This window comes from Canis aureus, chromosome 22 (assembly GCF_053574225.1).
Source record: "Canis aureus isolate CA01 chromosome 22, VMU_Caureus_v.1.0, whole genome shotgun sequence".
Classification (NCBI taxonomy): Eukaryota; Metazoa; Chordata; class Mammalia; order Carnivora; family Canidae; genus Canis; species Canis aureus.
In genome coordinates this window covers 21831000-21857950 of record NC_135632.1, presented here as the reverse complement: position 1 = coordinate 21857950, position 26951 = coordinate 21831000, and the positions used below count along the sequence as shown (strand labels likewise).

General features: G+C 48.5%; 1 protein-coding gene across 2 annotated transcripts in view; it reads right to left on the bottom strand.

Moving 5' to 3' along the window:
* SLCO2A1 (solute carrier organic anion transporter family member 2A1) overlaps positions 1–26951 on the bottom strand; it is an 80850-nt gene that overhangs the window by 8707 nt on the left and 45192 nt on the right. For both annotated transcript variants that reach the window (XM_077865088.1, XM_077865087.1), the window contains exons 4-11: positions 12115–12342; positions 11210–11308; positions 8971–9107; positions 7134–7212; positions 6390–6554; positions 5135–5324; positions 3067–3232; positions 571–734 (exon numbers count right to left, since the gene is read on the bottom strand). In XM_077865088.1, the coding sequence (XP_077721214.1) occupies positions 571–734; positions 3067–3232; positions 5135–5324; positions 6390–6554; positions 7134–7212; positions 8971–9107; positions 11210–11308; positions 12115–12342 (1228 nt within the window). The remainder of the gene's footprint in view (positions 1–570; positions 735–3066; positions 3233–5134; positions 5325–6389; positions 6555–7133; positions 7213–8970; positions 9108–11209; positions 11309–12114; positions 12343–26951) is intronic.

Genomic DNA, 26951 nt, shown 5'->3' with positions numbered 1-26951 from the left:
ATGGCATAGCTGGGCCTTTGACCCTAGCACTGGATATCCAGATCCTATGTTTTTCAAGGTGGGTGAGGACAGGAAAGAGGCGGGCAGGGGTGGGTTGGGTGAACTGGTTGAAATGTTGTTTTCTCTTTGCAGAGGGCGAGGTGAAGGAAGGGTCAATTCCCTCTCAAAACCTCAGAGGCATTCCACCGCTACTGTAATGGGACACCTCTGCTCTCCCCTCCCGCGTGGCCAGCCTTTCCCTTCTGACCTGAGAACTTGGTCCTGGCTCCTAGCACACTGGGTTGCTCTTGTTTTCATCCTTTCTCATAGCTTCACTCTCAAGTCTCTGGAACTTTCCAGATTTTTCTCCCTTGATTTCTTTCATCTAGCTGAATTCTCCTCCTTCCTTTTAGTTCTTTCAGGACTTAAACATAAGTGAATCTATAGGTATTTCCACAGTGTGGAGCGAGGCAGCCTGGCTTCATCGTGGCTCAGCCATTCGTGGCTCTGCCCTTCCGAGGCTGGGGTCTTTCAGTGCCAGGAAAGGAGGAGAGACAGAAGCAGGCAGCGTGGGGGCCAAGGTGCACTCACCGCAGAACCATCATGTAGAGTGGGTTGTGTGAGATGCAGGCTATGAGGGCCACGAAGGAGATGAGGAAGATGGCTGGGAGCAGGAAGTGGGCACAGGGGATGGGGCACGATCCCGTCTTGGCTGAAGCAGATGCCCCGGTCACACAGCTGCAGTTCAGATACATCTTGGAAAGGAGAGGGAGGGGGAGAGGGAGACACCCTGTCATCCTCTCACCCACCACACACTTCAAATGCTGTCACCGGTACCAGCTCTAGCCAAAGAGTCCCCCAGGTTTGGACTCCTGCCTTGGGGAGCTGGGCGATGATGCGTGTGGAGGCTGGAGAGCAGACCTGGTGAGGTTTTCAAGGTGTCCCACAGATACCACCTCTGACCACTGTTTGGGCAATCGTCTTCACCAAAACTGGTCATCTAGAATGGGCCGGGCCCCTCCTGCAGTTCCACCCACATCACGACATGCAGGATCCTGTTGCTAGTCAAGGCCTACCCAGCATGGGACCAGGGTCTGGAGGGCTCTCTTTGGGGCCAGGCTGCCCTGTGCCTTGGAGCAGTGGTTTTGTGGATGCTCCTTTTTGCCGGGGAAGGTAAGAAAGGTATAGACAGGAGGAGACAGCAGTGGGAACCCAGTGGAATCCACTGAGCTCTTCATCTGTCAGGCCTTTGCCAGAGCTTCCTACCAGAGAGGAATGCCTCCTGTCTGTGAAGGACTCTAGGGAAAGAGGTCCCTGTCTCCAGTCTACAAGTCCATATGGTTCAGCACTCTTACATAACTGGTCTTGGTGGCCACTGCCCATGTCAGGTGGTCTTCACCTTACTTCTCACAGCACCTGATGGACTAGCATATGGTCATTTAAATGTCATAGCAGTTACAAGGCTAGGACTGGAACTAATGAGCCAGGATGCTTCCTTCTGGAAGACAGCAGGAACTCGGTACCCTCTTTATTTTGGCTCCCAGGAAGCTCAGAAGTAAGTTATATATAATATGACTGTTACTTCCCTCAGTCTGCATTTTTTCACATAGATTTTTCCCCTTATAATTTATTGTCTTTTCTTGATATTACGCTAATGGATTTGTGCTGTTGTTGAAAATATGTCAAGATGATTTCTGGAAGTAGATGAATCAGAGGTAAGTAAATAAAGATAAGAAAACCACAGAAGCCACCAGAGACTCCTCCAATTAGAAGGCAATGGAGAGACCATCTTGTTTGCATGCTTTGTCTCCCTTTGCCCACGGAGGTGGCTGTGGGAGCAGCACTTCCCTGTGCCCTTGGAGGAGGATGCTAAGTGGGGGCTAGCCTTATCCATGCCCTCCATATGGGCTTAAGGGAATGGGGTGCATTCCCCTCCTTAGAGCATCCTTAGCAGAACTGCACAGACTTCCCATTGCTTTTAGGAGAAGGCACATCTGGCTCCTAGGCCTGGCCTGCCCAGCCTTGGCCTGGGTATGACATGCCTCTCAGTGCCAACCCTAGCCTTCTGTGCTTTCTCCATGCCCTCGGGCCTTCCACTTGCTGTTACTTTACCTGGAATGCCTCACTTCCAGAACTTCCTAGGGTTTTCTTCTTCTGGTTGTTCACTTCTAATGTCATCTTAGGGAGGCCCCCAGGAACTAGAGAGTCTAGTCATTAAGTATCTCTGTGGCACAGATTACATTCTAAAACTATCTTGTGCATTTATTTGATAGAATGCAAACTCGACAAGAGCAGGGCCTTTGTCTGATGGGTTCTCCACTGAGTCTTCAACACCCACGGCTGTGCTGGACGTTCACTAAGTATTTGTTGAATAATTGAACAAACGTCTTGACTTGGTTTGCTGCTTGCTGATGCAGAAGCCAGGAGCCAGAGCACTCAGAGGGCTAGTAGAACCTCACCGCGTGGGCACAGTGAACGTGGGCTGCACAAGTGGAAGGCTGGTGGCCAGGAGATACATGGCCTTGACCAGGTATGTCTGAAACTGAGGCAGGATCCTGGGTTCCAGTCCCAGATCTGCCCCTAAATAGCTGTATGACCTCAGGCCAGTTGTGTAGCCATATGTCGGGGCTGAGGGGTTCAACCAAATACCCTAGATTGTATTTCTAGTTCTAACCTTCTGAGTTCAGATCACAGAAGGCCCTGTGCCCGCAATTTCTCTGGGCCTGTCCTTGTGGCTTCCCATACAGCCAGGATGCAGGACCCAGAGATGCCCCTTAGGATCCGTCAGGATGATACTCAAAGGCCTCAGCTGAAGGAATGCTTTGGCTTGTTTCTACTCTGAGCATTGTTGGGCCTCAGGAATGTGATTTTTTTGAACATTAGCCAATCTTTAATTGACTCTGGGCTGTAGGCATCTGGTCATGACCTTAGGGAAGGAGAGGCGGAGAGGGAGCGGGTGTGGCCCAGGGGCCAGGAGGCTGGGAACTAGTGTGGCGTGGGTGGCATTCATCCATCCTGGAGCCGAGGAGCAGCCTGCGAGGGCACAAGCTGAGCACAGAGACCGCACAGGGCTTCTCATGCCCTTACCAGCTGCTTGGAGGCTATGGAGGTGACGTTGATTTCGCTGCAGCCCGCGTGGCACGGCGAGAGGTACTCTACTCCGTTGTCTCCACACACTGGGTGGAAGATGGAGTCTGGGCACGAGCAGTGCCTGCGGCAGGCAGGAGGCTGCGGATGTATAGGACTTGATGTCCTGCCAGCAAAACAGGAAATGGGGAATCAAACAAAGCGAGACCAAAGAAGAACCTCCCCGCGCCAGCCCAGGGTGAGTTCCCCGCCTGGTTAGTATGCCTGTGAGTCTCTGTTTGTCTTGGGCCAGTGCCACCCTGGGATCGGAGTTATGCCTATTGGAGCCAGTGGTGAATTGACTGCTTGGTCAGTGCCCGTGGCACCGCCAACTGCTGGTCAGAAAGACTCGGTCAGCAAACCCCGTGCTGCAGAAGAGCATCAAGACAACTAACCAACCAACCCACCAACCAACCAACCAACCCACCAACCAACCAACCAACCAGGACTCTGATGAAAGAAATGGCAGATGCTATGCCAGAGTCATAGGCAATATTTCCCTTCCCTCCCCCTCCACCTGGGCTCTGGTTGAGAGAAGGCTGGGGCCCCTGGAGGGCATCTGGGGTCTGGAGGGCTCCTGTCTCTGGGTCTATGTAGATGTTGCCCAGGTCACTGAACCTCCACCCCTGTGCTTCAACCCAGGGGGTTCCACCAGCTGATCTCACCATTCCCACCCCCCGACCACCACATCTGATTTTCATTTCTCTGAGGTTTGGGATAAACTGACAAACCACAGACCAGGACTCTGCTGAAATAATTACACTGCTGATGGTTAATATTAATGGGATATATCTTTGGTGCCAGGCACAGTGCCCAAGACTTTTTATGCTGCCCTCACAACACCTCTACAATTAATCACATTCCTTTCATGAGAGAAAACTGAAGATTAGATAAGTAACTTTTGCCAACTACAAAGAACTGTGCCAGAGCTCACCCTAGTCTGATGACAAAGCCCTGTGCTAAATACTCCTGGTGAGAGGCGCCTGGGTGGTTCAGTCAGTTAGGCATCCAGCTCGTGATTTCAACTTAGGTCATGATCTCAGGGTCGTGGGATCCAGCCCTGCGTTGGGCATTGCACTCAGCGGGGAGTCTGCTTGAGATTCTCTCCCCACCCCACCCTTTCCCCTGCTCTCTCTCTCAAATAAATAAATAAATCTTAAAAAAACCCAAACACTCCTAGTAAGAGCCACCCAAAGGCTCAAAGCTCTCTCAGCTTCTCTTAATCCATAGTCTGCCTGCAGAACAATACAAATTCAATGGAGGTTCCTGCCCTGGGCCAGCCTCCCTTCCCTCCTACCCCTTCTCTCCATCACCCACCAAAGACAAAAGACAGTATCTTAAAGAAAAAGAGAAAACACCAAGCCTGAAAGGTACAGTTTCTCCAAACATTGCAACTTCATTAGGCAAAACCTAAAAGAAGAGGTGGTTGGAAGGGGCACCCAGGAAAAAATAAATGCCCTTCACTCAGCACCCTCCTCTCATGGGCCTCTAAAGCTCTTCCTGAACACGAAGCCAGACTTAAACCTTGGGACCAGGTTGCTTTATGCAAACTGACAGGTATACTTTACCTGCCCTCTGCCTCACCTGCCCCAATTTTTTGAGTCTGTCATCACTTCCATTGTTCTTTCCCAGATCTTTTCAAGTCCCCTCCTCTCATCTTTCTTCAGCAGCTCAAGGAGACTTTGTAATTGTAGCCGGCACAGAGTTGATGCTAAACATAGCTTATTTCCTGGTTCCTGAGACTCACTGCCCTACAGATTCATCCTGAAACCAGACTAATTAGTTTTTGGTGCTTCTTAAGAAACAGAACCCTGACCCTGATTGGTGGGGCTCGCTAGGACCTCTGATTTCTTCTCATAATTAAGCATATGATTCAAGAGCCCATTTTCTAAGTTGCCACATAAGAGATTAGATCAAAAAGTAAAAAAGGAGAGAAAAGAGTTGAAGAAGCAGAAAGGAAGATGTATGGTAGCCAGATCTAGGCTCTGGCCTCAGCAAAGGGGATCTTCTCACCTCTCGTTCCCATTACCTGGGGGGATAGACCTCCGCTACCGTGGGGGTGGAGCATCCCATGAAGAAGAGAGGGGCGCAGAGAATCATGGAGATGGTGATGATGGTGGCAGCCACGCGGGGAATGGTTTGCAGAGAGAAAACAAAACGCTTCATGAGGATTCCTCCGAACAGCATTCCCAGTGCTGCAGCTGGGAGGTTCACGGCACCTACAAACAAAGAGAAGCCGGTCTGAGTGCAAAGGACTGGGAGTTGGGGGTAGACACTGAGCTGAACCATGGGCAAGGGGGCATGGCTGCTTGAAGGAACATTCGATACATTCAACTTTAATGGTAATAAATGACATTAATTGAGCATTTACTGTTTGCCAGGCATATCCACAGAGTTACCCTGACATAGCAGATTGCCCTGCTTATGCAAAGAATAAAGAAATAAGTGGAACCCTTGCAGCCAGAGGGATATGGGTTGAAGGTGCATTTATTAGGTGCCTTTCATTACCTGGCCCCTCATTGCATCCTCATTATACCAGCTGGATCACACGGTGGTGCCCCTATTTCATGTGCTAGCTAGTGACTGAAGCTAAAGGGATGAGGTCACAGCTAAGGCCCCGACCATCTTGCCATCTCCAGATGACCAGGCTCACCTGTGGATTGGGCTCAGTAGTTCACTTTGGTACTTGGTGGGACCACATCAGTGCTCCTCAATCTCAGCTGCACAAAATACCAATGCTGGGCCCACCCAGAGAGTCTGCTTTTATTGGCTGAGCAAGCAGCCTGGGTATCTGTATTTTTTTTAAAGCTGTCCAGGGGATCCTAAAGTGCAGCCAGGGTGGAGAATCACTGGGCCACATACTCCTTACCCAAGTGGGTATTCAAGTCCTTGGTGAAAAAGGGAAAAAAAAACAGGAGGCATTATCCCTAACCCCAATTTCTACCTTTTCTCTTTTCTCTGTTGCCTCTGATGGTGTCAGGGCCTTTGGGAGGCTGTCAGTCTTCCAGCCCCTCTGACAGAGAGGAAGACAGATCCTATCCTCTGCCCACCCCTGCCTGGAATGATAGGAACCCCAGAGATCTGCTAAGAACATTCTAGATTGCTAACCAGGAAAAATGTCCTTAAAATTCTTTCCTTTGGGCCAGTCCTCCTCTGGCTCTTGTCTGTGTCCGGTCTGGCCTCTCCCGTCCCTGGATGGGCAGCGGAGGGCCCGGCTGCTCCCTCAGGCAAGGGCCTAGGCAGGGCTCTCCAGCTCCTGCAGCGCCCTCACCCTCCAGACTCACCGATGAGGAAGTTGGCATAGGCTGCGGAGGCACCATACTGCTTCTCCAAAAACTTGTTGAGGAATGTGGAGAGGCCAGCAATGACCGAGGAGAAGGTGCACTGGGCCAGAACCACCAGCATGAAGAGTGGGTTCATCAGCAGCTTCAGGAAGATGCGAGGAAACCCTGTCAACAGATGGTTGTCAGGGGCCGGGCCCTCGTGGCGGTCACCACAGGGGTGCCTTGGGACTAGTCACTGCCCTTCCTCCTCCTCTAGGCAGCTCTCCTCTCTTCCTCGGGGCAGATCTGAGGCACCAAGATGTTCAGTGGCCAGTCCAGGGGCACATAGCCTCTCAACTCCCACTCAACATGTTCACAGGCTAAGCAAAGTGAGGATGTGCCTAGAAGATATCAGGCGGGGGCTGGATAGAAAAGGGGCTAACACTGGGAACGTGGTGTTAAGCATGACACATGACAGCCACCTCCATGTGAAACGAGGGAGAGAACATGGGGGCCACACCATGGAGGCAGGGCTGACTCTGCTTAAATCTGAGTCTCCTGGAACCTGCACAGCAGCAGTCACCAGAGCCTCTAGCAGAACCGCTCCTGGGAGATGGGCCAGTTACAGACCACCTGCTTTAGCTGCCCCTTCCTATGCACAACACTGCATGGGCTGGGGTACTCCCTGCCCCCACCTCAAGCCAGTGCTACATGCCCCACCCCACCCCCCGCCCTGCCCAGGGATTTGCTGGGGCAGTTAGTTACGTTTAATGAAATCCACCAGGGAGCTTCTTGGCTTGGCCTCATCCATCTTCCTTGCTTCATCCACTATGGCAGGAGACCTCTGAAGGCAGCAAAGGGGGCAAGCGTTAATGGTCCAAACTCCCTGTGGTGGCCCTACCCTGGGCCCCTGCCCCTCCTGGTGTCGGTGGCTCAGGGATGGGCAGCTGTGAGCTGCCCCAGGTGTGTGGGGGAGGGCGCCCAGAGAATGCTCGCTGGAAGCCAGTGCCACCTGCATGTCAGTGAGCCCAGTGCGGTGGCTGCTGGCCAGAACACATCTATGCCAATGCCTCCTGGGATCCCTCTGGGCATGTTATTCATATCTAGCTTTCTCTTGACTGATGCCAAAAGATGACTGATTAGATCTTGTCTGTCATGGCTACACTTCCTCGCTGTCCTCAGATTCCAGGGCTGGCAGGCTTCTGGGATACACTGGTCCACAATGACCTCTGCTTCCAGCTCTTTCTTTTCATCTCCTCTATGGAGTCCCTGCTTCATTCTGGTCCCAAAGTTGAGTCCCACTCCAGGCTGCGTCCTGGCCCCTGGCCCACGCTTTTATGCATACCACCTCAGTGAGCTCACCTACCTCTTGTGAACTTGTCAGCTGTAGCTCTGAACCCCTACACGAGGAGTGCAAGGCCCCCGCGCTCTGACGCCATTAGGGCTTCCCAGGGGAACACACCACCAGGCCCAGGAGCTCCATGTACTGCGAGCACACTCCACATCGGGCACCGTGCCCAGCCTTCCACACACATCTCCACTCCTCACAGCCTCCTCTGAGACAGGTGCTCTATCTCCAGTATTTTAAAGGAAATGTAGAAACAGGGCAACTTGCCCAAGATCACTCTGCTAGGTTTTAAGTGGCACTCAGGCTCAGGTTCGCTGACCCCCAAACCACCACAATGCACTGACAACCTCTGAAGTTCTTCCCTAAGACAGGTGGAGGCTCTCCCACCCTTGCCACTCCTCCCACAGCTGGGCCTAGATCTCACACACCTCACTGCCAGATGTTGAGCTCGGGCTCTGGCTTGAAACCTTGGTGCCAACTTCGTCTGCTTCTCCTCCAATCTGCCCACTGCTGAGTACTTGGCACCCCCTCCAAGAACATCTCTCCGTGTCCTGCCTCAGCTGTTTGGCAACCACTGGCTGGCACTCAGCCCCATCCTTCATCTCTACACAGACTTCTTCAGATGGCCAGCCTTCCCTCCTTCCTGACTTCCTGACCTCAACCCAGCTGCCATGATGCCACCTATGTGGTCACCCAGTCACTGCAGTGCCCCAGGAACTTCATGGGATCAGAACAAGTTTTAGAGCCTAACATCAAAGTCCCACCCAGCCTTCTTGTCTCTGTTTTCCATTCGCATCCTTTCCTGACTTCTTTCCCAGGAGGCAGGGCTGGCAGACACACAGAAGGTCCATCCACGCACAGTCAACTCATTCTCAGCCCACCCTCATGCTCTTCAGCTCTAGAGCTTTCCTTCCCACTCAGTCCTGCAGGTTCACACATGAGGGGCCAACTGTGCCAGTCCATATATTTGGCTTTTCCTGGCTCTTTACTATGAATTTGGTGTTTCCCAAACTATGCTCCCTGGAACCCTCCTGATGTCTGACGTGGAAAGGGTACTCTGGTGAGAGGCTGTCTGGAAATTCACCAACACTCTCACCTCTCAAAGCCTCTGAGAAGTCCTGTGTCATGCAACTTGTTTAGATTTCACCCAGAATTTGCTTAACATGCTGCAGTTTCTCAGTTCAGTTTATTTTTTCCCCATACCTCCCTTTCTTGAACTCTAAGAGGCAGAGTCATAGGCTCTCAGAACCTTACCTCTGCTTCCCTGAGCATTGCTCGAGGAAAGAAGAAAAAGGGGAAAGAGGTAAGAACCAAGGAGGCTGAGGAGATGAGCAGGCCCAGCCACCATGCTCCAATCCACCGGGGATCTCCAGGGCTCAGGTTAACCGCAGCTAGAAAGAAAGCAAAGAGAACAAGTGCTTTCTGAGTGAATGCGGGATCTCATTCTACTGGAAAGAGGGCCTCTGATCAGGGGGGCTGTCTTCCCATGATGCAGAAGAGGTAAGGCATGAGCTAGAATCTGGGTCAAGACAGCATTCCCTCTCCAGGCCATCTGGTCTCCAGAGCATGGTGGCCACTGTGCATGAAGCAGATCATGAGATAATCCCCAGGCTGAAGGAATCAGAACCTGGACCTCATCTTATTTTATTCCCAACCTTTGGTAGGTATATCAATGAAGGAGGCTGTATCCACCCACCTCCAACCAATCAGAAGACTGAGGATCAGAGATATTAGCTTTGCCCTGATCCAAGGTTAGGGCTAGTAAGTACTATTTCACTGGTCGATTTTAAACCCATGTCTCCCTGGTATCCAAACCCATTCCTAATCACTGAATGCTACTGCCTCCCCACTTTACTGATCCCTAAGAAAGGAGAACTAATAATCCTTAAGAGCCTGAGGGAACAACTATCATCAGAGTGAGCTGCTTGGCCTCCAAAGGAGATGCTTCACCCAGCCAATGTCTCCCATCTGCATCTGAGAGTCTGCCATTGTGCCTCTTGCTGTAAAGAAACCATGTGGGCATGGAGGGAGGGAGGGAGAAGGTAGCAGAATGGCCCTCAGTCCAACATGCCAGGCATCTCTGGGCACCGTCCTTGGTCCTGGGAGCTCAGCTGCAAGTCTCCTTGGGCAACCAAGAGGCAGGAACTGATTCAGGAAGTGCCAGGAAAAGGGCAAAGATGGCTTGACTCTGAGGCAGAAAGCTCCTCCTGGCTTTTCCTTGTCATGTGAAGTAAAGGCAGGTGACACCTCAATGAAGACATCATGGTCTGACAGTACCCAGGAACAGGAATCTGTGGACTCTGGCAGGATGGTGGCTTTAATGTCTGTCCATATTCTTTGTGTAATAGGCAAACTCCGGTCTGTGTGCCAGGAACTGGTGGGAGTATTATTCCCGCGTGTCTGGCTCAGACCTGCCACCTAGTCACATCTTCTGGTGGGTGGGAACTTTCTGTTTCATCCCCACATTCCACACATCTTCCATCTCTTGCCTTTGTCCAGGTGTTTTTCTCCCCTTGGAAGGCCTTCCTTCCCAGTACTACCTGCAGAAATCCCACCCACCAATGGGGATGCATGCAGATGTCAGCTGCCTAGGAAGCCCTCCCTGACCACCTCAGGCAGGAGCACTGTCTCCTGCCTTGGACCTTCCAAAGCACTTTGCCTGCCCCTCTGTGACAGTGCTGGCTCTCCCTGCCCTCTGGGAGGCTGGGTGGCATAGGACAAGCTTACAAAGGCCATGAGCCCTTGCAGGATTCACTGGGAGGCTGGCTCCATGGGTGGTCACCTCAGCGACCTGTGGACACCTCATGTGTCCTGGTCTACGGACCATATTTCCTCATTCTAAGACATACAGCAATTTAGTCCATACCATTTTGTGAAGAATAAGAGCTCAAACCTATTAACCTCTAAATATATATATCAGGCATGTTCTAATCCTTACAACAACTTTATTTTACTACCATTAGCCCCATTTTACAGGTGAGGAAACTGAGGCACAGAAAGATATAGATCACTCACCCAGTAAGAGGTAGAACCAGGATTAGACACAGCTTGTTTACTACCAGTGTTCACAGAGTTAAACATGATGTGAATCATAATCCATGTGTATATTTTACGTAGTGCCTCTTTATCCTCAAAAGAGCTCTTATTAAATCTTTTTTTTTTGAATAATCAACGCCATCTTTGAATCCAAGAACGGTAAAACTATTTTTAATACCACTACCAAGATGGGCAGCTATGGTAGCAACAGCTGAAGCCCTGTCCCAAGTTTCTAGGTTTCCTGCTACACACTTCTCGAGGACAGAAAGTGTCCTGTGCAAGAGGAAGCACGCAGTTTGCTCCCGGCTGCCTGAGGCTCTGCAGGAGCGAATGAGTGAGGGAAAGAGGAAGCCCAAGCATCTGGAGTTAAAGCTCACCTTCTGCCCTGCCTGGCTGGGGCTTGGGGAGGCTGTCCCCTGGAACCAGTGGTGGGATGGGCATCCTTGCACACGCTCACCTGTGTCCACTCGGCCATAGTCCACAAAGATCTGCAGCATGACGGAGCCCAGCAGGTATCCGAAGGCCGGTCCAAACACAGAGATGGCAAATAAGATGGCTGGAAAGCAGGGAAGGAAAAGGAGGCTGAGGGAGCTTGAGAGGGTGTGGCAGCCCCGGGTTCTTTCCCTAGCTGAGGGATTCCTGAGATGTCACCCCATCTGTCTCCTGGCCTTCACAAGTCCACATCGAGGGCATTTCCCATAGACAAGACTAGAATCACCCAAGATCCTGAGATGTGTGGAACCAAGGCTGTTTCTCCTCCAGCCAGCTACCAAAGAGACCCACTTGCCAGGAGGGAAAGCCTCCCCAGCATTTAACGATTCCTGCTGGGTGTGCTGGTGGGCGAAGCTCCCTGCAAGTACAATGCTGGGAACCCTGGCAGGAGCTGTGGGGCCACGGAGCCAGTGGGTGTGCTCTGTCTTGTTGGAGGTGTGGGCCTCAAGAATGCTCATTGCGGCTTGTTTTAAGGGAAGGATGGGGGCAGTGAGATGGTCATTTGTTATCTGCTTTGCTTGTGCTTCTTTGAGGCCTAAGTGGACAGTTTGGGAAGACATGTGTACCCCGGCCTATACCTGGAGGATTGGACAGCAGCATTTTCAGGGGCTGTTAAAGGAGCTCCCCCATGCCCAGTGTGGGCCTAAGTGGTTACATACATTACTTATGTAATCCCACAGCTGCCCAATGCAGATACCGCTCTGCAGGAGAGGAACCTGGGGCCCTGGGGTCCAGTCACCTGCCCAGGATCACACAGTTGCTAGGTAATAGAGCTGGCATTCAAACCACATGTCTTCCCCCCAAACCTGAGCGAGTGCCACTTCAGGACGCGGCCACATCCCCGTAGCCCTCCTCAAGCCTGTGACTCACAGATGTACAGGGGTGAGTTGTTGGGCTCAGAGAAGTCATCCACGTAGGAGATTCCGAATGGCTGAATGGGCACCGTCCCGACGCCTGCCAGCAGCTGGGCGACCACCATGAGACCCCACATGCTGCTGGTCTCCTTCCGGGAGTCCTGGGTGGTGCTATGGCACTTACTGGGGGGAAGGTCCTGCCAGTGCTTCTGACAGAGCTCAGCTTGGAAGTGGCTGCTGTTCCCTGTAATGAGAGAGCACGCCAGTAACCACCACCTGGTCTTCTAGTTCCACCAGCTGGCCTCCAAATCTGGCCTTTCTCTCAGGCCTTTGGGAAGTGACTGTAGACACAAAGGTCAGAGTATGGGCTCCCTGTTCCAGGAGCAGCCCTTCTTGGGTGAGAGGAATCTTCCACCCATGGCTATCCATTCTTTGTCCTCTGTGAGTACAGGCAGGGAGCTGATCATGGAGGTTGATACCGGCATTCCCAGAGGAAAGGGTTGCTCAGTTGAAAAAGGGGGATCCAGGATCAAAATCCAGGCCTGCTGGACTGAAACGCTCTGTGCTCAGCCTCGGACTTGGGGTCCCTGGGGTGTGGTTCTCTTTAGCAGAACAAAGGCTCACAGAAGACACAGAGGATAGTGTCATCCCCACTTGGGATGCATCCCTCCTGTGTCATGACCCCTGGAACCTGATTCCTGGAGAAGCCTGGCACTGTGTCACACAAAGGCATTTAATGTCCTTACTGAATGTGGGCAGCAACCAAGAATCCTACAATCTGGGGAGCTGGAAAGGACTTGAGACCTTCAAGTTCAATCCCTCCTTTCTGGGAGGGTCCCAGAGACTCCCAGCATGCTGTAAGCACCATGCTGCCTGTGACTGCCACTTCCATGCCATTGTTTTTAACTTGGCCCACACTAACCAATCAGCACTGTCAGCTCTCCAAGGCCTCAAGAGCTCTTGAGGGGTCCCTTCCAGAAGATCCCTTTTTCTCATACCTTGTCCAAGCCAATGGACACCACTAACATCACTGATCTTGCTCTATGAGATTGTCATTTCACACTAACATAATTCCCTTTAATTCTCATTTGGGGTACTGCCAGAGAGGGTAAAGCACTGATCTATGTTGGCCTCAAATCCCAAAGAGAGGAAATATGAGGGCTGTGGACCAGATCTGCCCCTCATGCTCAACTGTGCCCCAGCCTGCCCTGGATGGTGGGGTAAGGGTCTGCCCTCCTCATTGCTCTCTCTCTTCCCCAGGCACACATGCTTGGTCCCCCTAGTCCCACCCCTACCTGTCCTCTACACTGATGTTTGTATAGGGCACATTTGAAAACTCCTGGCCTACAGAACTCCCCCATGGAATGAACAGGAGGCCTGTCCCAGGAACACCAAGGAAGGATAAGGTGTCTTCTTGTTAAGGTCATCCAGACAGGGGAAAACTTGGATGCTGAGTCCTGAAAAACCTCCTGGACCAAATTTTATTCATCCTCAGTTGGTCAGTTATTTGGCCAATAGTGACTGTGGGCAGGCACTCTGCTGGGGTAGGGGACAGGGAGGTGACAGAGACAAAGGCATGAGTGTTGCCTTCACAAACTTCAGCCTACTGTGGCACACAGTTCATTGAAGAAGCAACCACAGTACTGTTCCAATCCTAACCACAATGAGATATCCTTTCACATTCGTCAGGATGGCTATTATCAATAACAATGACAACAAACAGAAAACATCAAGTGTTGTTTGTATAAGACGAAGAAAAAGTTAGAGCCCTTTGTACATTGCTGGAAGGAATGCAAAATGGTGCGGCCATGATGGAAGATGGTATGGCAGTTCCTTCAAAAAACTTAAATACAACCACCATAAGATTCAACATTTACATTTCTGGGTATACACCCCAAATAATTTAAAGCAGGACTTGTACACCAGCATTCATAGCAGGGCTATTCATAATAGCCAAAAGGTGGAAACAATCCAAATGTCCATCAACAAATGAATGGATAAACAAAATGTGATAGACACATAAAATGGAATATTACTGAGCCTTAAAAAGGAAGGAAATTCTGATACCTGCTACATACAAAATGGAAGAACCCTGAAGACATTATGCTAACCGAAAAAAGCCAGACACAAAGGTACAAACATTGCATGACTCCACTTATATGAAGAAACTAGAATAGACAAATTCATAGAGAGAAAGAGAGTAGAATGGTGGTTATCAGGGGCTGGTGGGGGAGGGGGACTGAATGGCACAAAATAAAGTTCAGTATGACCAGCATGCAGGTCTAAGCAGGGTGAGGCATGGCCACTCCTGGAGGGCTTGTGTGTCCTGGGAAGGGGTTTGGATTGTATCCTAAGGAGAATCCCGGAGGGTTGAAGATCATGACGGGAGCAGTGCAACGAACACACTGGAAGCATTAAGACCGATTGCAAGGCCTATGTGCAGGGAGTGGAATTGACCCAGTAAAGAGGTATTTTGATAGCAAAATAGATGAGGTGGTGCATTGCACGAGGGACGGGGAGGGCTGGCCGGCTTTGCAGACTGTGATGCACAGCCCAGAGGCACGTGTGTGGGACACACGAGGGCAGGCTAGCTGCTGGAGCACAGGCACATGGTAGATGAAGGCCTAAAGAGTAAGTGTTTCTTTTAAGAGTCTAGTTCTTTTTTTTTAATTTTTTAATTTATTTATGATAGTCACATAGAGAGAGAGAGAGAGGCAGAGACACAGGCAGAGGGAGAAGCAGGCCCCATGCACCGGGAGCCCGACGTGGGATTCGATCCCGGGTCTCCAGGATCGCGCCCTGGGCCAAGGGCAGGCGCTAAACCGCTGTGCCACCCAGGGCTCCCTAAGAGTCTAGTTCTTAATTTCTCTGATCTCTTATTATTTTTCGACAGTCACATCTATTAGAACACTGTTGCTGGCTTGGTTGGTAAAATTATTTTTTTTGTGGGACATTTAATGGTCATCAAAGATCATAGAAATGTTGACCAGCTTATTAAATCCTCATATGGCACATTGCATGGTATGCCAGTGCCACAAAAATCCTCACAAAATTCCACCTAATGAAATGTCCAGGAGGCAAAACCCTCTGGGGGTCATTTGTTATTATTAACTTTTAGAATGTCAATTCCGTGTCAAGAACTGCCTTTACTAAAATGTGTATTTTAAAATTGGCCTCAACTGCAAGTCTCTGATGTTCCTCTTTGGCTCTTCTGCATTCCAAATCGATCCAAGATCTCTTCATGAACTCTCTTTTCCTTATGCCAGGCCTGACTGGGGCCAAATCCACTCTGGCCCAGGCCATGACTCATACGAAATTCACCTGCAGAAGACAAGGCTTCTTTCACCAGGTAGCACTGCCCTCAGTGATGTAGCACCTGGCTGTCCTGGAGGCAGGCAGCCCTGAAGCCAGGAAGAGCAGGGTGCAACAATGGGTAGGACCTGCTGCTCCCTGGCTTGATGTGGGCACAGGTGTTTATGCCAGAGACAAACATAGTGTAGGCTTCCTAAGAATTCACACCTGAGACTCCTGCAGTGGGTGGCCATGGCCGGCTTCCTCTGGTGACAGTGGAGTCTTCTAGAATTTAAACCGTTAGACCATTAGGATCTTCCGCTAAAAATCTAGAGGACAGGGATCGGTGAGTCTAAGGGCTAGAAGGATGGAGAGGAAAAGACCTTCTATCAGAAGACTTTGGCAAAACCAGTGGGGAGGTGGGGAACTTGGCTTTCTTTGCCCCACTCCACCCTTCTCCCTGGAGTGGATTTCTCAGCTTCTTTTAGGAGCTCAGGCCCATCTGAAGGAGACAGAACAACCTCTCCCCATTTCTCAAGCATTTCAGCAAGGGGCCTGTACCCAGTTACTCTCCATTGACTTATGGAAGCACATCAACCTTGTCTTCTGATGTTGCTAGCTCTGACCTTCCCACCGTATCAAATCCTGTGGTAAGGTCAGAGAAATGCCTGCTTAGTCCAGCCACCACAGACTCCAGAGGGTGCCTGCCCACCCAAGGTCTCTTTCCTCCATCTTGGAGGGCCCTGGGAAAAGGAGGTAGGGGAGTCTGTTCATTAGAGGGATGTCAGTCTGTTTCTCATCTTCCCTGAGGCAGACTTCTGGAAGGCTCAAGCTCATCAGAACACATTCTTTTCCCACAAGACACCAGAAGTCTGACTGTGCCAGTTTTCACAGGGCTGTGAAATGCTAACCAGAAACAGGCTGGGACCTCTCTCCTCCTCCAGCTACCCCAGCACCACCCCAGCTGCACGTGAGTCAACCCTCTGACTCATTCCACAGTTTAAATTCAGAGATTCAGTTCTAATTTCTGGACCCCTCAGTGGGTTTAGAAAGATAGAGGACTTTGTGGCAGGAAGGTTGACTTCCTTAGAAGGGTACCTACAGAGACAGGGCAAATCTGGGCAAACTAAGGTCTAGCCACTCCATTGTTCAAGGACACACATTCCATGTGTGGCCAGGCTGAAGCCAGCTGGAGGGGGCCCAACGGTATAAGAGGTCTCTACACAAAGATCTGAAACGGGGTCTGAGAGAGGACCCTAGAAGGGTCAAGCAACATAAGAAGGCCACAGCAAATGGGGCTTTCCTTTGACTAGTCATGCTCATCATTTTGGTAGAGGAAAGAGAGGTCTTTTAGGGAACAGAAGGGCAGCAGTGAGTCCTTCTTCAAGTTACGTTCCTTGAAAGCCACACACACCTCCCTGCTCAGAAGGGGGCATGGTTTGTGGGTGAGTAGGGTCAAGTGAGGCAAGACCCAAGCCTCAGAAGCAATTCATTAGAGAATAATAGGAAAAGGCTGGGGAGGGGGTGCTTCTGGAGAGTTTTTTGGAAACATGGCCAAGGTGCCAAACCCTCAGGCTATCAGCAAACCCCGGGAACCTCATTCAGAATGTTCCATTCTGAAGGACCTATTTCCTCATCCTCCTAAATTCAGCTTCTCAACAGTTCTTCCCGAAACTCTGGCAACACCCACCAGCAGGCTTGGAACAAACTGTCCCAAACTCAGTCGTGATTTGAGATCTCAAAGTGGTTTGCAAAGTAGGTTGTTCACACATCAGAAGTGATTGGATTCTCAGTGCAGTTCACAAAACCCTGATACTCCATAACGTCCCGCTAATAATATGTGGTCTATTCCAACTAGACTAAGTCTCCACTTACAAAATAATTTCTATGGGCACATGCATATCCCAAAATGTGTTTTATTTTGGGAAACTAGGAGAAAAGAGTCTGTACCAGCAGAAACCCAACAGAATTAGGTTTGACAGCCTGAGACACATCATGGGGTAGTGAAAGGAATTCACATTTTGAAGCCAGATAAATCAAGTTCAAATCTCGGTTCTACTGCTCACTGATTGGGGGCCTCTCAGAACCTCAATGTCTTCATCCCAAAACGATATAATAATATCTACCTTACAATATTCTTATTAGGATTAAAAATAGTGAGTATCTTATAACATGGGACATAGTGATCAAATAAAAACATCATCCAAAGAGGCTAGAAACTTTGAGAAATTTAAATGGAGAAGGAAGATGGTGGAATCCTAGAGATAGGCAATAGAGCCCAGGTTTCTAAGAACTTAGGGACTGGGTCTAGAAACTAGAGACAAGTAAGATCAGTGTAGATCACCAGCAGAGGATGGATTAGAATAAAGGAGCTGCTTAGAAGGGTTCATATCTTTGAGAGAAAAGAGTGAGCTCAGGGGAGTAGAAGGAGTGTGTTCCTGTGTTCTGCTCTCAGACTGAGTTTGCAAGACTAGTTTTGAGGCTGAGGCTGGACACCCCTTCTCACACCATCACCCCGCCCTAGAGGGGGTCCCAGCGAAAATGCCTACTTGTATTGAGGAGGCCAGGTGACCAATGAGCCAGATGTGAGAGGGCAGGTGCACTGTGCATGGTGAAACGACACTGGACGTTACACTGCCAGCAAGGGGTTTGCCCCACTCACATCTTGCCCCTGAACCCTGGGGAATTGCCACCAGGCCAAGGAAGGAGGCATCGCCTGGCTTGGCTCATCAACAAAATAGTTTCTCAGTGGACAGGAGTGAAGGAAGATATACTTGGATGGTGGTTCAGAGCCATTTAATTTTAATATCGGAAGAGATGTGAGCTTAATATACACACACACCCCAATTGGTAGTGAAGCAGAACTTATTCTTCACAGATTTATTCAACAGGCTGATGAGGAGCTCTTTGAAAAAAAAAAAAGTGATTAGCTGAGCCAACATGAGTTCATTAAGAGCCAGTCATGCCAAACCAACCTCATTTCCTTTGTTAGTGCGGCTTGCAGACCAGCAGGAAGTTGTAACATGGTGTTACTTGACCGGAGGAAGTCTTTTAGACAAAGCCTGTCATGATATCCTGGTAGACAAGATGCGGACATGTGGCTAGAAAGTCCTTTGAGGAGAACTGGCTCAAAGCACATCAAGGGCTGGCATCAAGGGGCCAGTGTGACCCAGAAGATGGTGGCCCTAATTGCACACCACCCAATGCTATTGTCACAGGCTTGGGTGAAAATTTGTGAATGGCACAAATGACAAAGCTGAGAGGAATAGTTAATAAGACAGTCCAAACCTGAAAACTCAAAATTAGGCATGAGGCTCTAAGGAGGGGCTCCAATCAAGGAGAATGAATCTAATAGAATCGGTCTGGGCTACCATACCAAAGTATCATAGACTGAATGTTTGTAAATGACAGAAATCTATGTTCTCACAGTTCTAGAAGCTGGGAGTCTGAGATCAGGGAGCCAGCACACAGAGGTTCTGATGAGAGCCTCTTCTGGGTGGCAGACTGAAGACTTCTTATGTCCTCACAAGGCAGAAATAGAGTGAGGGAGCTCTTTGATCTCTTATAAGGGCTCTGATCCTATTCATGAGGGCACAACCCTGGTGCCCTAATCACCTCCCAAAGTCCCCATCTCCTAACACCATTACGTGGGTCCTGACTTCTCTTTGCAGTTTTCTCCCTTTAGCTCTGAGCCTCACATCCTTGGATGGTGGCCAATCCAAGTTCTTGACCCTGAAGAATCCTTCTGCCCCCGAGAGAAAGAAACTGCTCTTGCAGGTTTCCTGCCTCCCGGTGGGGAGCACACTGCCCAAATGTGCCTGGTGGTTCCCATTCCAAACCTTTGGGTCGCAGAAGGTGTCTGGGCACAGCCAGCAGTTCTGCTCTACCAGGTGTGGCAAGAAGATTAGTAGAAAGTTCCTCCGTGTTCTCCAGGGATCTTCAGGGAGCCCCAGGCCTCCTACAGGAGAGCTTCAAACCATATTCTCCAGTGGAACAAGGACCCAGACTCTGTTTCTGTGGGGCTATCCCTCACTCCCAACTGTGCCCAAAGCCAGTGGAATAGTCACCACTCTTTCTTTTCCACCCTGTGTGCTGACTCTCCCAAGGAGACCCCACCACCACCACCTCCCAGAACCTCCCACCATGCCTGAGACATACAGTCAGCCAGGGATGCTGGAGAAGTGACTCTCCCCAGGGGAGCAGAGTGCAGAACACAACTTGCAGGATGCAGCTTGCTGCCTAGCACTGCCTACCCCCTGCCCCCCGCCCAGACCCAAGCAGGGCTGCCACCCCAGCCTCATTTCTGAACAGAGGAAATGACTAAACAAGCCCTGGGGGCCTGACTGGAAGGGGGAGCCATGCTCAGGTCTCTCTGCTCAGACTTCAGCTGGAGACTTAGGAGAACATGGGGTCTCATTTCCAGGCTCGTCAAGGTGGGAGACTGTGGCTTGCCCACAAAACAGATGTTAAGAGAGCCTGACGGTCCACTATTTTCTTTTTTTTAAGATTTTATTCATCCATTCAGGAAGAGAGAGAGAGAGAGAGAGAGAGGCAGAGACACAGGCAGAGGGAGAAGCAGGCTCCGTGCAGGGAGCCTGATGCAGGACTCGATCCCAAGACTTCGGGGCCATGCCCTGGGCTGAAGGCAGGCACTAAACCGCTGAGCTATCCAGGGATCCCCATAAACTTCCTACACATAAAATACTTCCCTCACACATACACCTATACATAATTACCCCACAGACACACTCACACTTCCCCTGTCCCCCTGCACAACTTCTGAGCAAACCCATCTTACACCATGGCAGGGTGTTCACTACTGAACAGCCCTGAGCTTATCTGTCATGAGCAGTTCTCTCAGTGAAGGACCCTGAATGGCTTCCACAGTTTAGCGGAGTGGGTTCTGCTCTGGGGGTTGGGGCGCTGATTCCAGGCCCTGTGTGTTATCCACTGAGGAAGGGACCCAGTCACCCAGGAGCTTGAGGCTTCCCCTCCTTATGCCTCCTTACACCCTCCTTCCCAGGGACACCCTTGGGATGAATGAGCATGGGTAAGCTGGCACATTTATGAATAAATGACTAGAAAGCGACTCTTCCCTTTCTTTTCCCAACTGTTTCAAAAATACAATCCAACCCCCACTTCTTATCTTACAGGAAGCTCCCTGCCTGTGCGCATCCATTGTCTGTGTAGGGGCCAACTTCCCTCTGGCCTTGGCTTAGAAGCATTCACGGGTTACACCTAGTCCTGCCAGACATTGGTTTCCGAAGACCCTTCCCTTATCTCCTAAGGGAACTGGTGTCATGTTGGCCTGTTTCCCATCTACTGAAACCTCTCTGAGCCTTCCAGAAGTGATCTTGGAAGCTTGGCTGGGTAGCTTAGTCTTTTCTCTAAAGGCGCCACGGCACATTTCCGGACCCCTCTGACATTTAGAAAATCTAAACATTCATAAATGTCTGCCTGGCCTTTTTAAAATTAGCAATTAGTTGTTAAAGGTCTCCATGATTCCCACAATGTTCAGCCCCTCTTTATTTTTTTCCTAAAATACACAGTTACTCTTCATTTCCCATGTTCATTTCTGGAGTAGCTTTGCTCCAAGGGGACGAAATCAAGATATAATAGGTCTGGGGGTCACTACTTACGAGTAACAGATTTCAAATGTCACAAGGGCAGACAAAGAAAAATGTGCTGGACAGGTAACATGGGCCAGACACTTTACCTATACTATATTGTGTTAATTTTGCCCTCAGAACACCCTGAAAGTGAAGTTATTATGGGTCCCATTTTACAGATAAGGAAACAGGGTTAGAAGAGTAAGGTAGTAGCTTGCTTAAGGGGCCTTGGCAAGTAAATGGCTGAGATTCATTTGAATGCTGAAGTCCATGCTCTACCCATCATACCAGGCTGCTGCAACTCCTGTTGGAGCAGAAGAGCAGCCCATGCTTCAACTGAGAGAAATCCTATGGACTCACATAAGGAGGATGCAGCAGGGACTCTGTTGAGGGAGGAGCCCTGCTCCTGAGTGGAGCAGAACACCTATAGTGAGGATCAAGAAGAAATTGCCTTTAGATGCCCCCAGGATGCCCAACCCACAGCCGAGAGCTGTGAGACTCAACTTGCTATGGGAAGCAGGGTGCTTCCTCATTTGGGACCCTGCTTTACCCAGCATAATACATATCTTGTCCCCACTACTGCCAATATTTTTTCAAAGATTTTATTTATTTATTTGGGAGAGAGAGAGAGAGAGAGCATGCGTGAGCATGAGCTGAGGGAGGGGCAGAGGAAGTACCAGACTCCCCATGAGTGTGGACCCTGCATGGGGCTCAATCCCAGGACCCCAAGGTCATGACCTGAACTGAAGTCAGACACTTACCTGACTGAGCCACCCAGGTGCCCCACCGCACCACTTCCAGTTATAAAAGTCAACATTTAACAGTCTAAATTCTGAGCATGCATTCTCCCAGCCCTTGTACCCCTGTGAGCAAGTGTCCATTTCATACAGGGAGGAACTGACACTCAGCTGAGGAGGAGATGGCCCCGAGGCTGCACTGTGAGTCTCAATTCCCAAGGACTGCTTGACTCCAGAACACGACTCAGGGCGGTGCATTTAATAAAATTCATTTGTTCCTGATTGCCTTGCATAATTCAAAACTAAAGTTCCCGTAGGAATATACTTGAAATAGGAGTTGCATTTCAAACTTTTCCCATGAAGTGAGACTTTCTGGATATTTTTACTTGCACATATTAGCATAGCACATGCCCATGCTGTACTGGTACCCTGCACACAGCCCCAGATGGATCCCACCGATGTGGCTCCTGGGCCAAAGTCCTCCTCATCCTACCCCTGGCACTGGGAAAATGCTCTGAAGGTGGCTCAGCCCTGAGCACTTCCAGCTGCTGCTCTGACCCCAGCCAGAGTAAGAAAGACTGCTGTGCCTCATTGTTGCAAATAGAATTTACACAGATAGAGCAACAGCAACGAAAAAGTTTCCTCTCCTGGTCTGCAGTTCCCCGGGCAGGTTGAGAGGCTAGCCGTGGTCCCTGTCCCAGTCCCCTTCAGTTCCCTCTCACTGGAGTTTGGCTAAGAGCACCGGGGTCGAGGAGGGAATGGCAGAGTGTTTCCCTCTGAGCAGGGAGGATTGTGGTGGGCTGAACCCCAGCCAATGGACCATCCCTAACAAGGAGCAGAGTGATTATTTTCAGAGGCCCGCCCATCTCTAACCACCCTCTGTGGTGGCTGCTCTGTGCGAAGCAAATGCCATTGGTATGTGGCCCACGCTGCGGAGAGCCAAACCACCGACCCATAGTGTGTGGTGCCTGGCAGGATGCCCTCCCCTCAGCCTGACCCCAGTGCCCCAGGCTCCCTTGCTGATTTCATTAACCCAGTCCTCATGCTGCTGGGGAAGGGCAGGGGCCCTGGGTCTGGAGTGGACTTGGCACAGGGCTCTCTGGGAGGGTGGCCAGCAATACCCAACTCTCCTTCAGAACTGGCCTCAAATCCCTTGTCTAGACTGAGGAGGAGAAAGAGCATGGCAGGGCCCCTAGCTTTGGGTCTGTCTTCCTCCTGGAGCTACTTGAGGAAGGATTTAGTCTCTACATAGTCCACACATATACAAGGCCACAATGCAAAAGATTCCCATGATCAGACCCAACAGACATTTCACCATTAGATACTGCTACTCTGGCTCTGTTCTTTTTCCATTCCAGCCACCTGTCTCTCCCTACCAGAGGTCTCACAACCTATAAAGGAATGAATCCCTTTGGGTTGCCTGGGTGGTTCAGCCAGCTAAGCATCTGCCTTCAGCTCAGGTCATGATCCCAGGGTCCTGGGATTGAGTCCCATGTGGGGCTCCCTGCTCAGCGGGGACCCTGCTTCTCCCTCTGCCCCTCTCCCGCTCATGCTCTCTCCCTCTCTCTCTCAAATAAATAAATAAAATCTATTTTTAAGAACCCCTTTAGTCAGGCAGCCCCTGTGGTTTAGCTCCACCTGAAGCCCAGGGTGTGATCCTGGAGACCGGGATCGAGTCCCACGTCGGCTCCCTGCATGGAGCCTGCTTCTCTCTCTGCCTGTGACTCTGCCTCTCTCTCTCTCTCTCTCTCTCTCTCTGTGAATAAATAAAAAATAAAATCTTTAAAAAAAAAAAAGAATTTGGAGTTTGTTTAGTCATTCTGTTTCAACTCTTAAAACTAACTTCTACATATGACCCCTCCCAAAATGCCTGACATTTCAGTAAACAGGTAAACAAAAATCAGAATCAGTTATTCCCTTAGTATAGTCTTTGGTGGCTCACTGACTCTCAGACATCTTCAATTCCAATATAGTAGGCCAAGGATGAGCATGTGTGGACTGAGCCTCTCATTGCTGCTCATCACAAAACCACTGCCTCTTCTTACATCCTTTAAAACATGTACAAGTTTATCCCAAGCCAATAAATTATCATAAAATTATCTCCAAAGCAGTGTTGTTCCTGAGATGCTGAGTGAATACAAATGTAAAACCACTTTGTAAGGCTATATCCTCAACCCAGATCACATAAAATTTCTACAGGGGAAAAAATCCCACTGCAAATGATCCCACAGTCAAACATTGTAAAACATACAGTAAATAATCCACCCTAAGCAAGAGCAAGCAAACACAAAACATGGGAGGCTTAACATTCCCCAAACTTTAGTTATGGGAGCAAACAGAAAAATACTATAAAATAAATAAATGTTTAAGATAATTGAAGAGACCAAAGTAAAAATAGAAATCATAAGACACCATCAAAAACATGAAAATAGGGCAGACAGATTTGGAAAACTATCATAATAACTTTTAGAAATTAGCAAAATATAGAGAGCCATTAAAATGTACAATGTAGAGTATGAGTTGGATCCAACTGAGAGAGCTGGGGGAGACAAAGTGAGCAGCAAGATTTCCTGCCTGAGGAAATCACCCAGGAGGCAGCTTGGATGAATAAAGCACCCAAAACTATGAAAGACAGGAGACAAGGAGGCCAGACATGAAAATATATATATATATATATATATATATATATATATATATATATCATGTGCATTTTTATAAGAAAGAAGGGAGAAAATAGGGCTATGCAATATTGGGAACATTTTTGGCTGAGAGTTTTTCAGAATCAAAGAAAAACCTTAATCTTCAAAAGAAATAGCATACTGAACTTCCAAACAGATAAGTAAAAATTAACCTATATTTAGAAACCATTATAGTAGACATGTAAGATCTCAAGGAAGAGAAGGAAATCTTAAAGTCAACTACAGAGAAAAAATGGAATTCTCAGAAAGGAATGATGATGAGACTGAGGTAGAAGTCCCAATACTAGAAAGAGGAGCCAGAAGATAGAGGCCTGGTATCTTCAAAGCATTGAGAGGAAATAACTAAAATCCTGCTTGCAGCCAAGCCACGAGGCAAGGACAAGGGTAAAACTTACATTTTAAGACATAGTTTTAGAGATTTTCTCATCCATGGTCCCACCTGAAAGTAATGCTAATGAATGTATTTCAGGAAAAAGGAAATTAAACCAACAAGAGCAGGTGAAATGCAAGAAGCAAAGAATGAAGCAAACTTGTGGGTAAATATGCATAAGTGCTAACTTATTTATAACTAACAATGACTATAATAATAATAGGTACTGGCAGAACCTGCCAGTGGTCAACAAAAACATGGAAGATGGAAGAGGATATCGAGTAGTAAAACATCCTAGCATCCTTACTTTGTTGAAGAATAGAGACATTCGTCAGCTTTAGAGTTTGTTAAATTGTAGGTCAGTGTTAAAATGTAAGGGTAAGGGTGAGGCATACTGTGTTCATGGATTGGTAGACTGAATAAATGTGTTCGGCGCCCCCAAATTGATCTATGAATTTAATGCAATTCGAATAAAAATTCCAGAAGGATTTTTTTTCAGAGACAAGCTGACTATAAAATTTATATGGGAGGGCAAATGAATAAGAATAGATATAACAATTTGAAAAAGAATAAAGTTGGAAGAATCACAGTAACCAATTTTAGGCCTTAACTGTAAAGCTGCAGGAATCATGACAGTGTGATAGAACAGACACATAGACTAATGGAAAAGAATAGAAAGTCTAGAAAAAGACCCACACAAGTATGACCAGTTGATTTTTAATAATGGTACAAAAAATATTTAATGGAGAAAAGATAGTCTTTTTGACAAATGATGCTAAAACTATTTAATATCCATATGCAAGAGAAGAAAAAGAGTCCTATAAAAATTAACTCAAATGGATCATAGATCGAAATGTAAGTGGAAAGCTGTAAAACTTAAGAATAAAAAACAAAAAACAGAACTGCACACATAGGAGATAATCTTCCTGATGTGGGATTAAGCACAGTTCTTATATGTGCACTAAAAGCACGATACGTTAAAGAAAAAAGAATTATAAATTATATTTCATTAAAATGAACAATTTTTGCTTTGCAAATGACACTTAAAAGAATGTAAAAGATAAGCTAAGGACTGGGAGAAAATATTTACAAACCTTCCATCCAATTAATAATTTGTATCCAGAATTTATAAAGAACTCTCAAATTCAACAGTAAGAAAACAATCCGATTACAAAATGGGCAGAAGGCTTGAACAAACACCTTGCCAAGGAGAATACATGCATGACAAACACATGAAAAGATGTTCAACATCATAAAGTTATATTTACAAAAAAACCTGTCTATACACAAATATTTACAGCAACCTTGTTTTTTGTACAAGTTGGAAACAATTCAAATGTCTTTCCTTTGGCATTTAAAAAATTTTATTTAAATTCAATTAACATATAATACATTATTGGCTTCAGAGGTAGAGGTCAGTGATTCATCAGCCTTATATAACACCCAGTGCTCATTGTATCATTGCCCTCCTAAATGTTATCACCCAGTTACCCCATCCGCCCCCCTCCCCTCCGGCAACCCTCAGTTTGTTTCCTATGGTTAAGAGTCTCTTATGGGAGGGCAACTGGGGAGCTCAGTCAGTTAAGCATTTGCCTTCAGGTCAGGTCATAATCTCAGGATCCTGGGATTGAGCCTTGCATCAGGCTTCCTGCTCAGCGGGGAGCCTGCTTCTCCATCTCCCTGTCTGTGCTCTCTTTCCCTCTCTCTCTCTCTCTCAAATAAATAAATAAAACCTTTAAAAAAGAGTCCTTTATGGTTTATCTCTCTGATTTTGTCTTATTTTATTTTTTTCCTCCCTTCCCCTATGATCCTGTTTTTTTTTCTTAAATTCCACATGAGTGAGATCATATGATAATTGTCTTTCTCTGATTGACTTATTTCACTTAGCATAATACCCTCTAGTTCCATCCACATCATTACAAATCAAATGTCTTTTGATGGATGAATGGGTCAACTGTGTTATGTCCATATAATGGAATACTACTATGCAAGAAAAAAGAATGAACTACAGATACATGCAACAACTTCAGTGAATTTCAAAGGCCTATAGTGCAGGAAAGAATCCAGTTCAAGACGTTTATGTTTCTAGTTCTGTGTTATTCTCAGAGCCACAAAACTATAATGTTGGAAATGGGCTAATGGCTGGG